The 12,768-nt window shown below is 45.3% G+C and overlaps 1 protein-coding gene across 5 annotated transcripts in view; it reads right to left on the reverse strand.

Annotated features, from left to right (window-relative positions):
* Positions 1-248: 248 nt before the first annotated feature.
* Positions 249-12,768, reverse strand: part of LOC136057043 (6-phosphofructo-2-kinase/fructose-2,6-bisphosphatase 4) — a 38,322-nt gene continuing 25,802 nt past the window's right edge. For 2 of the 5 annotated variants that reach the window (XM_065749509.1, XM_065749505.1), the window contains 7 exons: positions 12,061-12,268; positions 11,361-11,507; positions 10,784-10,888; positions 9,569-9,698; positions 9,142-9,204; positions 6,071-6,135; positions 3,323-3,648 (listed from right to left, as the gene is read on the reverse strand). In XM_065749509.1, coding sequence (XP_065605581.1) covers positions 3,589-3,648; positions 6,071-6,135; positions 9,142-9,204; positions 9,569-9,698; positions 10,784-10,888; positions 11,361-11,507; positions 12,061-12,268 — 778 coding nt within the window. In that variant the 3' untranslated portion in view covers positions 3,323-3,588. Of the gene's footprint in view, positions 331-3,322; positions 3,649-6,070; positions 6,136-9,141; positions 9,205-9,568; positions 9,699-10,783; positions 10,889-11,360; positions 11,508-12,060; positions 12,269-12,768 lie in introns of those variants that run through there. The other 3 variants (XM_065749507.1, XM_065749508.1, XM_065749506.1) reach the window with 2 other exon arrangements.

Here is a 12,768-nt window from a genome sequence, read left to right on the forward strand (position 1 = left end):
CACCTCGCAGTATCCACAGCTGAACACTAAAAGCCACTGAAACAGCACAACTTTACATACAGAGGTCTAAAACCAACATGACTCCACCACGAATTCGTTTTAGCGATACCCTTCGGCACCAGGAGTTAACCACAACTACAGGTCTTCTCCAGAGAAGCTGAATCACAGCCACAGCATCTGAAGGTGGAGGGGAGGTGCGCTCTGCCCGATCTCCGCTCTCAAGGGCTCCGTGCTGGGCGCTGAGGAAGGGCTGCTGCCTGGGCGCTGCAGCTATAGGTGGTTGGGCACTGTCCTCAGGGCTTCTTCCCTCGAGCGGTCCACGCCTACGTTCTGCAAATTTAAAGACAGAAAGCACTTGAAGGCATGAGTTACACCATCAGCCACAGCTCTGATCAGCTCGCAGTGGTTATGCAAGACAGACATTGTGCAAGCTGTGAGGCTCATTTCCTCAGTGTATGTACAGCACAAGGAGGGGTCCCAGCCTGGGAACAAAAGCCAGAAGCAAACTGGGATGCTCAGAAAGCACCTCAGCAGCACCCGTTACACCACCTCTGCTGGGACAAGTGGCTTTGGACAGCTGGTTTCTCCACACTATTTGTGTCACATTGTTTTGTTTATCTACCTACTGCTTCTAACTACTACCCCCTTGTAGCCTTTCAGACACAGGCACAGTGCACGAGAAAATGAACAAAAAATGAAAAGCACCCACAGCTAGAAAGGCTGTTCTGGTTGCAGCAGGCAGCAAAGTCACCAGGCAGACTGAATGTCTCCCTGAAGAGCTGGTAATGTGAGGTGGGACGTGTAGGTGTTGGCAGATGTCACGCTGACATCAGATAACATTCCCACAGCTTTACAGCCCCACTGCTTGGTGTTTTCCATCCAAGCACCTCTCTGCAGTCCAGCTGGAGGAAGGCAGAGCCTCACGCTGACCGTGCACCACTCCATCAGCCACAATGCACCTCCACACAGAGCCCCAGCCCCAGCCACCAGGACACAGTCACTCCTTCAGAAGAAAAGGATTAACAAGTAGTACTAGATTGGATGTGGGGGATTGAGTGTGCTCAATCCCAATTTCTGCTCCTGTACCAACGCCAGCCCTTTCTCTTCTCACCTGCTTCCCACCCATCAGCCACTACAACAGTCCAGACACACAAGTGCTGCCCGCCCTGATCTCCAGCTGCTCTCTTTGAGGAAGAGACCAGTCCTCTTCCAGGAAGATGCTCCCACAGGGCAGCTTTCCTTCTGGAGACACTGAGACAGCACTGGCATCCAGGAACATGAGGACTTGGCAAAGCAAGTTGCTCTCTGCATGACCACAACAGAGACACCCACTGTGCTGGCATCTGTCTCATCTGTCTGTATTTTCATAGCAACTGATGCAACATACCCAGAAACTCCTCGAGAATGTGGAGATGTCTCCACAGGCAATGCAAGGCTGGCTAACATCTAAGCGGAGCATCTGCTGTTGATTCAAAGAAAATTAAACAGAGCTCGAAATGGAGCAGGAAATCTGGAAATGCAGGAATCTGGAGGTGCTGGAAATTAAGAGCAACAAGAACTGAACAGCTACACTGTGAGGTTAAGAGAAAACAACGTGGCCAAGACAAGGAAAAGCCACCTCATTAAGTGAAGTAAGGCTTGACAGGCAAAAACTACATCCCAGCAGCTGAGACAGAGGGAGTATCGATATGCAAAGCTGAAAGCAGTAAGTCCTTCAGTCTGAACAAAGTGAGGGGGAAAAGGCTGTAGGTGCAAAGCACACTGACCTGCCACGTGGAAGAAACACCACTCGTCCAGGACAAAGCCCACTAAATAAACTCTAGGGTTTATCAGACAAAGGAGACACATATCTGAAAGACCAGAAAGGGACTACCATCCCCTTAATGGCAAATGAACTCCTGCTTCGACTGATCACATTGGATTGACTGTGGCAGCTGGAGCTGTGCTCACTGCCACAACAACCACAGGCACCGGGAAATAAAGGCATGCAATGGAACAGTGCTTCATCTCCCCTGCTCAGTTTGAGCTTTTCTCTTCTTTATGGCTGCAGAAAACTTGGCTTCTGAGAGTTTTAGATGGGATGTGCTGGATGGCACCAGACTAACCAGACATCACATCGCAAAGCTGCAGAGGGTCCACAGAAACATCACCCAAAGATGGGCAGCAGCAGCAGCCCTTACACTGCTGTGCTTCCTGGGCTCCTTGGGGCATAGCAGCGCCAGTGCCTCCCCCAGACAGATTCTGTCTCTGCCAAAAGTTTCATGTGTTCAGCTTAGAGTCGTGCACTATTTCCTAAGCATGAACTGAGAGCTAACTGAGAGCTGACAACAACAACACATGGCCCACACCACTCTGCCTGAGCTGGGAGAGCAGGAGCCCACTGGCCAGGGGGCTGTTCAGTTATGTTAGGTATTCCTGAGTGTTATAAACCTCAGAAAACTGCAGAGTAACTTTAGAAATGCAAACACACAACAGTTTTTTGGTTTTTTTTTTCCCCCCAATCTCAAGTTTGGAAAAACTATGTCTGAGAATCCTCCCAGCAGGCAGAAGCACCCTGCAACATGCTGCTCTCGTTTGCTCTCCAAAGCTCCCCCCCAGGAGCCAGCTGAAGGACACAGTGCTGACCACCACCCGCACACCGCAGAGCTGAGGTGGGACAGCACACTGCCAACAGGCTGCAGTCCCACCAGCACGTCAGCTTTTGCTGTAACAGAGTTTAGCATGCACGCCCTGCTGTTCTGAGATCATGCTACTGCTGGCGGGAGGAAAAGCCTCCCACTTCCACGCCTTGCAAGGCAAGTTGCAGCCCTAGCAGCAAATAGCCACCTTCTGCTCCTCACATCACTCAGCACTGACACCGACCCACGTTCTGCCCACAGCCAGCACTCGCCCAGCCCATGTTCCAGCAGAACAAGTACCATCTACTTCTCCCCTCTCCGTGTCTCACTGAAAGGAAATGGGAAGGCACCTCTGCTCTGATCACTGGTCAACACACATCGGCTGCTGAGGGAAGCTGCGTGCTGGGAACACCTGGACACGTTCCTGTACCTCCACGGGCAGTTGCGTGCTGGTCTCTGCACAGTGCTGGTGATCACACGCAGAGCACCAGAGCCACGGTGCACAGCAGCTATGGATTTTTTATGTGGTGCAACACAGCACTCAGATCACTCTCAAGGGCACTGGGACTGGTCACAGCACACAGAACAACTTATCATGTGCTCCACAGCTTTCATAGACAAAACCACTTCAGTTAATTGCTTGCTGTTCTGATAGCTCAACAGCTTTGAGAATCAATGCTGCAGCATGTTTTAATGCAGTAATTCATAAAAGCAGTGCTCCAGGACAGCTGATTACTGTTAACAACTCACTGGCAATGAACGAAGCGGGGCAGTACGCTTTTATTGTGATCATTCTCTCAAGCCGTGCACTGCACAAAGATTAACTCTGGGTTTTGAGTTGTTGGCTTTGTCGTTTTGTTTTCACATTATTTTTTATTTCAGTGTGACTGGAATGATTAGTATTTCAATTTATTCTGAAGCAGCAGATGAAAATGGCACCCAAGTTGGACAGCTGGTCAGGACACGGCCTTCACTGATGAGCAGGGACTGTTATAAGAGCTTCCTCAGGAGGTCTGGAAATGTCTACATTCTGTATACAACACAAATACAGAGGACAGTATTTACCACGCAGCGTAAGGCCAACAAAACCACCAACCACGTGTACCTTCCACCACCCACTGTGTGAGGAGGTGCACTGCCCCGTGAGTCCCACACCCCGTGCTGTGGTGCTGTCCCTTTGGCCACGAACACACATTGTGAGGAACTGAGAATTTCTGACCTGCGGATTACAAACACATCCTGTTTAACAACGCCTTGCCAGGTCTTCAGGCTTTATGCCTTCAACCCTGTGCTAAGCGAAGTCAACAGTAAAAACCTCATCTCCTCCCCAAAAATAATAGGGATCTCTCGCTAGAAGTAGAGCTCCCATCGGTCGCTCATCACCTGAGGCAGAAGCACAAAGCAGAGCACGCCCCAGCACTCGTGTTCTGACCCAAAGGAGGAGCCAAGCCACAGCTCCAGCAATGCCTGATTTGTACTCAGAGCAAAGGCTGCATTCCTTCATCTGAGGACAGCCACCTCAGCCACTGCAAGGCCCACAAACACAAGGCTTCAGTCCACTCAGACAGATCACCCACACACAATGAGGTTTTCAGACACCATAAACAAACACTGCAGTACTCTGCAGCAGAGAGAAAGTACATCTCTTCAGCTGCAGCAGATAAGGAGTGCAGTGTCCTGCAGGCAGGGCTACCAGCTCCTCGTGGGCGCAGACAGAGGAATTCTTCATCGTGGTTTCTTTGTTTAGTGGTGCTGATATCTGTGACGCAACACTTCATTAAATGCTTTGACTTCAGTGGAGTATTTGAAAAATTCACTGAACAGAAACAATCCACATTTGTGTAGTTCAGTAGATGAAAGCTTCTGAAACACCCACAGCCCTCCGAGCAACAGGAGCAGCTCAGCCCTGTCCCCAGCCACATTAACAAACAATGGATCGACTGCTTTGGGGTTTCCCTGTGGGCAAGGACAAAAGCATTTGGGGTTCTTCCATAACAACACCTCTGCTCTTTTTCTTGTTCACGGTATCAATCTATTTTTGCTCCAAACCAAGCAGCTTTGTGTCTGTGTCCAGACAGCAACACCACTGCGTGCACCTGAAATGCTCACCACCACTGCCAGCACGGCCACATCGCTGCCCAACCGCACGTGCAGCTTTCCTCCTAAATTAACATCAAGTGGTGCTTCCAACAGCAACTCCCAAGGAACTCCAAGCTGTGAATTCAGCACCAGTATTTAATGAGACAAACTGTAGATGTTAAACTGACCTATGTAAATCAACACACATTACCTTAACGTTTGCTCTAAGACGTCCTCATTTATTCTCACTGTGCTTTTGGGAACCATGAAGTGAGAATGCATCTCCTGAACTCAGTAAGCCCAACCAAGACACAGAAGTGGTAAAACAAAGCAGGAAAGAGAAGGAAGGGAATGTGACTCTCTGATGGAAATATTGTGACTATGAATGGTCAAAAGTCAGTACTTCCAGAGCTCATAATGCCCAAGTCATTAAAACAAAACATCTTTGCAGACTCCATCATTTCTGCACAACTGCCACAAATGTGTGCCCTCATATAAGTGAAGTACTTTGTGTCTTGTGACTGTACACATTTATCTTTACACTCCTTTTCAATACAGGCCATTGTCCTGCAAACTACCACAGCATTTTTATCTCACATTATCAAACTGACTTTTAATTCGCTAGAAGTCATGGCTGATAGTCTCAGCAGGGAACCAGTGCCAAGCTCAATGGGGTCAGCACAAGGACCTGCAAGGGAACCAGAGCATTTTAATCATGACATGCTACACGTAACCTCCATAACACAGCAGTGAGAGAGCTGGACTATATAACCACTGAAAGTCCCTTTCAAAGGAACTGTTCTGCCTATGCAAGTAGCATAACCCACCTAAATGCACGTCAGTGCCCCACAGCACAGAGGCCCACACGCCTGACACAGGGAGAGCATGAATTCTCACAGCCTGCCATTCTATTTCCACTGAGATCTTCCACATGTGCTCAATTCCCTTTCCCTGTTGTTTTGCTGTATCCTGAGACCCAGCGCCAGCTTCCACCACAGGCAGCACCATCAGTATGCTCTGCAAGGTAGGCAGCATGGATCACAGTGATGAAACAGTTACAGCTGATGACTCTGGTGTCTCAGAAGGGGATTATCACTTCATTAGTAACTCTCTCCGAAATAAGCATGGCTTTTGTAACAGCATATTTTGTGTCCACACTCTACTTATGCTGAACAACGATGCCTGAAGAACTTCATACAGTTTTTAGATTAATACTGTGCTTAGTAAAAGGATTTTTCCAGCCTTAAAAAGCTTGATATGCAAGATTAAATATGGTCAGCAGTTACAAAATCACTTCTAACCACAAGGACATGGAAATCAGCCACCATTAGCACATTACACCAAGTTCCCCATTCAAAAACAAACATTCTTACCTCGGGTTTATCTCTGTGTGTGTTTACAGCTTCAACATTCAAAAATATAGATTCTACTTTACATCCTGTTGAGAGAAAACATTTTTAGAATGGGGCTGCTTTAAAAAGTGAAGTCATGGTAAGGATGCAATCTGATCTACAATTCTATGATTCTAATTTTGAGTTTGTGAAGGTTAATCACTTCCCTCTTCTGGTTCATACGAGTTCCCCAAGTTCTGAACAGCTAAACCTACTGAAATGAACACATTCCACCAGGATGAATACAGTTCTCAAGCTGATAATCCATCTTTCAGACTCATCATTGCTTTACCATTATTTCTTTTTGGAACACAAATTCCCATCTTCTGACACACATGAAGAAAAGCATCCAACCAAGAAGATCTTTGTAATTTTGTGCTGTTTTTAAACATCAGAGACTCACCAGAATTGCACTACAGCGCTGAAGACTACAGCTCACTGTTTAAAACATGGAAATGATTCCACTTCACATCATCAATAACCCTTGTTCCCCTCTGAGTGCAAAGCAGAACCTAAGCTTCCAGTTCCCAATTGGGTGGAAAAAAAAATGTCTAGAGAACTAAGAAAAACTGCATGCTCAGAAGAGACAACTACATGTAACTTGGGTAGTACAGACTGACCCACTCAGCAAATCATAATTACTCAATACACTGTGGGAACTCCATTTGAAACATCAATTTGCCAGATGCAGTCAGATCTCACACTGCCACTTTTACACAGCACAGTGGAATTCCTCTGACATACCATACACAACAGAGTTCAGCATCCACCACAAATGACAAATTCAGTTTTCAGAGTTTCCTGTTCAGGTATTTCCTAAATTTGTAGCACTCCATAAGCTTGTTGCACATAAGAGGTGACTTCAGCCTTTCCTTAGAAAGCTACTGCTCTTTCAAAAGAATAATACAAAGAAATACAGCAAATATTTGCCTTTCCCTGAGAAGCAGTCTGAGAAGCCTCATTTGTCATGAACGTTATGAGCAAACACCATAGGAAGGTCAACACTTAGGGAAGTATCAGACAAGAAAAAAGATTTCAGGAGGGAAAAGTGCACTCCTCATACTGGGAGGAGCACCCTAACCATCCTTCTGTTCACAGATCCACGTGCAGGGCCTGCAATCAAAAGCAGAATGCTCTGATCTCTGATGCCAGCCATCTTTAGGGACTGCTTACCCAGAGCTGAGATCAGACCCTGAAACAATTATCCTCCAGCACAAAGAACCCATGAGCTTCTCTACAGTTAACTGCTGACATGCATATTCCTAACTTGTTTTTAATTACTGATGAGAAGGTTCATACCTACAGCAAGGCACAGCTTCTCTCTCCTGTGTGCTCCCACACCATCTGTCCCTCAGCCCCTCTGTAAACACACTGCACTCTGCAGACTGTTGGGTAACATCCAGCTGCAACAGCTCCCATCTAACAGTGGTTAGCTGGAAGGAGTGGAACACACCACATGTGACCATGCACAATGCAGCCCTGGCTCACAGGGAGGCCTCAGCTCGAAGTAAGTTCGACAGAGGCAGCAGTTCACGTGTATTTTACACAGCCCTTGTACGTTGAGCAGTTTGACTGAAACATCCTGATCCTTCTTTCACTGAAGGTCAAGGATAGCTCTTCACACCACTTCTCCTTCCCCATCTGGTATGTCAGTAAACATCTCTGCCCAGTGAGGCTGTGGGTGCTCCCTCCCTGGAAGCATTCCAGGCCAGGCTGGCCAGGGCTGTGAGCAGCCTGGTCTGAAGGGAGGTGTCCCTGCCTATAGCAGGGGAACTAGATATGTTAAAGGTCCAACCCAAACCATGCTATGGTTCTATGAAAACATGTGGACCCTCTGAAAACTTGCCAACAAAGTCACCAAACTTCCTACAAAAACAAACCAAACCAAACCCCAAACACCACCACCACACAACCCCTCACCGTGGAAATAGTCCTCGACCACAGACCTGAGAGAAGCCAGTTCCCAAAAAGTGACCTTATCTTTAAAATATCCTCGTGGTTCTCATTGTTCTCATTCTACAACTCGATTTTCTGAACCGCAGCTTGTCATGCAAGGCTGGGAACAGCAGGTGTCACCACAGCACTTACTGCAGCAGGTACCCACAATTCGGTGACAAAAATCTCTGACATCTCCCAAGGTAACAGCTAGTTACTCTGCCTCTACTTATCTGAGTCTAAAACCAAATCAAAGTACTGCTATTTTTTGATGCTGATAATCAAAGGCAGCTGACTTTTCCACAAATAACTCAACTTTCTCTGGCAATCTGTTTCCTGGTTAAACTGTACATTTACTCCTCTTGGTCTGTAATCTTCTGATCTGTGATTAGGTATCAGAAGATACAATTAAGCCACCTCTTAAAGAAACTTTACAGCTCACATGTACTAAGCTGGGGTGGAAAAGCACATGGAATGTAATTAGCTATCAGCCTAAAACCAGTAAGAAGTACACGCTGGAACCCACGCCCTGAGACTCTACAGCTACCTAACCCAGCTAAGGCCCCTGAGCTCAGAGCTAAGAACAGCTGCTAACAAACACGCCAGCAAAAACAAACGAGGAAAGTTCATGTGGTGGTGTGAAGGTTCAGGAACAAGTATTTCCAGAAAAACAGAGCTAAATTACTTTAAAGGTAAAAATAACACCCTCCATAAGATGGTAAGCCTACATGTTACTACGTTTGCTTTTCTTCTAATGAACGAGACCCTCAAACACATCCATACAAACTGAGATCTTAGTGGACTAGAGCAGTGTGACAGGAGTTTGCCAGAATTAGTCAAATGGCATGTGAACCAAATAATCAAGAAAACTCTCCATTAGCAGTTTCAATCACTGGCAGGTTCAGGCTCTCCACAGTGAAAACACATTTTTTTGGCATAACACAAAGCAAAGAGAAACCAAAGGATTCATGGATTCTAACAAAGCTGTACAGACATACGTGCAAAGTCAAGACTGTTCATTCCCTTTTATATTGAAATAAACATTGTAAGTTAAATACTGCACAACCTTTACAGATGATGTTAGTGCTGTGCGTGGACTTTTTGGAAGTATTACTTACCATAAGCCACTGGGGTTAGCTTTAAGACAGTATGCAGTGGGCACTTCAGGTAAGGCAGTTGTTCTGAGAAATCAAACATCGAATTACACATGACATACAGGTAAAAGACATTTTAACTTTCTATTAAGTGCCAGGCCGATCGCTTACAAGTCTATCTGACAGTGCACACCTTTCATTCCTTGCATACCACAGATATGCTACAGAAGCAAAGGAGAAAAACAAACATGACAGCATTACAGGTGAGAACTAGCTCAGTAAAATCACCGATCAAGTCACATGAACAGACCAAACATGCAAACATTTATTTGCCCACTACAAGTTGCTGTACCATCAGAGGGCGGTTGAAATCACTGTTTCAAACCTTTGTCAGTATTTTCAGAATATCTCAGTACAGTAGGCCACTTGCACCATATGAAGGAAAACTTACCTGCAGGCTTGTCAAGAAAATACGCAAGCAAGCAGCGCATGACAGCTTGGTGACAAATGACAAGCACGTTCTCCTGTCTTTCAAGCTCCATTATTACCGGCTCCAGCCTCTGAACCAGGTCTTCATAGGACTGGGAAAGAAGTGGGGCAGGTAGGAAAAAAAAGCAACCAGCAGAACATTAAAAAGGGAGAACAGGCAAACATATGTACAGTGGGCACCTTAGCTTCACGTTAGCCATCTTTTATATGTCACCTTGGAACACTGCCAACCGCTGGAGTAATATTTAAATCCACCAATTAGATCTTCCCTATACCAAAGAGCAGATGCTCTAAAAAAAAATCTGCTTTGTGAAAGAGCTCTTTCTAGTCACTGCGTGTAGAATCCCTAGAATCTAGTTCAGAACATCTGCAGATGAACAGGTTATGTCTCACACACTTACAGAGACACTGCTTGTGACAAACACAGCGATCCCCCAACCTTCAAGAGGGCTCCTTGGAAAACAAAGGCTTCTTGTTCAAATGGATTAGGAGAACTTTGCAGCTTAATGACTGCCTCAGGAGTAAGACAGAGGTCACACCTGCAAGCAGCCTGCTCTTATCACAGTGATTACCTCTGACTGCTGGGGAAAGAAGTCCTCAGAGCTCCAGTTCCTCATCATTACTGAGAGTGCCGAGCAGCTGCTGCCATTACCCGCCCTGCTGCCCCAAATCCTATAAGCCTTCAGCACCAGCACACACACCATGTGGCATCTGGTAATTGTTCCACTGTAATGGCTTCTCTTTAGAAAAGCTGCCAGCAAGTTATTTTCCCAGAGGCAAGGAGTTTATTAAAGTCAAAGACCAATATGCCCATGGATTTCCATAGCTTTTCATCCAGACCTGAATGCAAACTAAGCATTATCAACAGCAATGAATAAAAGCAATCCTGACACCACGTTGGCACAGGCAATACGCTGAAGCAATCGGTTTTCCTGTTGCATCACTGCAGGACCAGCATCAAATCAATGCCAACATAATCAAATACCTGAACTGTTTCTCTAAATCTATTACTTTTCAAGCTCTGAATCAAATGGTCAGGAGTCAGTCCTTACAAGATCCTGTGTGCTGGAGAAGAGAACAACTTTTTTAGGAAAGATTAATGCTTTAATAAAGTCAGCATGCCTGTATTAACGATGAGGAAGTCAGTCACCCCGGAAGAAAAAATAACACAGCATACCTCTCCTTTAGGGTATCTGTATCTGTATTTGTCTTGGTCTCTCAATGCAAACTCAAGAGGGTAATTCTCTTGTATTTCTTCATATGTCATTTCTTCACACACTCCCTACAGGTAATAAAAAATAATGACAATGTGCCTATTCCCAACAGTGTGCAAAAAGCAGAAATCACTTAATAGTAAAACCATATGCAAATATGATTTAACAAGTTATTTTCTTTTTTCTCTGACACTTAAGAGAGAATCTTTAGGTACAATGAACAGGACACTCAGATTAATTCTACCAGTGTCTGGATCCAGCTAAGTTACTACGTGAATCACTGTTCACGTGATCACGTGTTCCTGAGGAATGGCCCACTGGGAAAGACAAGCCAAAACTATGATAACTCTTAAAACAATAATTCTTAAATTTTAATAAAGCACCTAACAGGAATGAATCACGATCACAAGCCTTTGTAGGCTGCAGATCCACTGCTTAGATGACTTTCTATCACATAAAAGGCACATCATTACAAAAGGACATATTTCCTGACTCCCTAGCAAACAAAGCAGCGTTTGAGACATTCAGAGAAGAACTTACTGCATCTATCTCATTCAAAACCTTCCACTGCTCATAAGGCACTCCCAAAGCTTCAGCAGTCTGAATGGTCCTTTTCATCTGACTGGTCCAAACCTTCAGATCCTTGATGTTCTGCTCATTAATAAACTGTGCCAAGCTCTTGGCAAACTGAAAGAAAAGCCATGAGACACTGGATGAGGGCTCAGAAACAACATACTGTATCAATTTGGAAGCCACAAGCTTCAGCCTCTGAAAACTCATTATAACTTCACCATGTGGCTTTGTCAAGGCTAAAAGCATGCTCTGTTAAGCCAAGGGGAACACTGGAGGGAAGGAAAAGAATAAAAGGAAGACGTGTATTCTGCCATTTTATCTTCAGGAATTTTCCCTTCACTTTTAACTTGTGAACTTTACAGGTTAGCCAACAGGTTAGGATTTTACAAATCTACAATTACAACTAAAGCCTCCCTAACCACTGCTTTGTGCTCTAGGATAAACAGAAAGCTCAGTCAGTAACAGACAAAAGAGCTTCTACCAAATCACAATACACACAGTGTCTATTCTGTTTCTACTACCCACATACACAGCTAAGAAATCCTTAAGATGCTAAGAGTAAAAGGGTTAGAGGCAGAAAGCTGTAACTATGCAGCACGAACTGCACACACGTGCACAGATATAAACAGAACCCAAAGCAGTGCTTGTTCTGGAGGGAACGACTTACTTCTTTACCCCTGACAGACAGCCCAGGATCCCCTCCTATTCTCCCTTTCAGATTGAGTTCACTTTCTCCATGTCGACAGAGGTAGATTGACCGAGGAGTCACGTGGATATTCATGAGGTAGTAGACAATTCGGCTCTGGATGTGATCCATTACTCTGTTCACAAGGTAACTCCTTCCAACGTCCATTATTTTAATATAAGAAAGATCCCTTTCATGAGCAAACAACAACAAAAAATCTAGTAAGATCCCACATAAGTTTCCAGTAGTACAAAACAAAAGAGCAATCAGCCACAGCAACAGACAAGCCCTCCATTAGCATTGGAACAGCCATTACAGTACTACAGGCCAACCCCCAAATAGTGAGGGGCACAAAGCAGTCATTTGGAAGCAGAGGATGAATTCTCTCCCTGCAACAGAGAGGTTATAACTCCGGTTTTCACTCCTCCTTATCCTTTCTCATCTCAGAGTAGCATCCATAAAGGACAACAGAAGTGTAACAAACTGAAAACAACCACTGCTGTTCTCTTGAGGCACCACAATAAAACCAGAAACATAATAAAACAAATGGAGGTGCTGAGAAGCAGGTACCATCACCTCATCTTCAGCTGTGTTCTGTGAACCTTATCATTACTGTTCCACGTGGGCACAGTCACCAGGTCCATCACAGACACTGCACGCATGAACTGATCTGACTGTATCTGCTTTACA

This window comes from Cyrtonyx montezumae, unplaced genomic scaffold, assembly GCF_038088225.1.
Source record: "Cyrtonyx montezumae isolate F1298 unplaced genomic scaffold, pur_monq_1.0 scaffold_6, whole genome shotgun sequence".
Classification (NCBI taxonomy): Eukaryota; Metazoa; Chordata; class Aves; order Galliformes; family Odontophoridae; genus Cyrtonyx; species Cyrtonyx montezumae.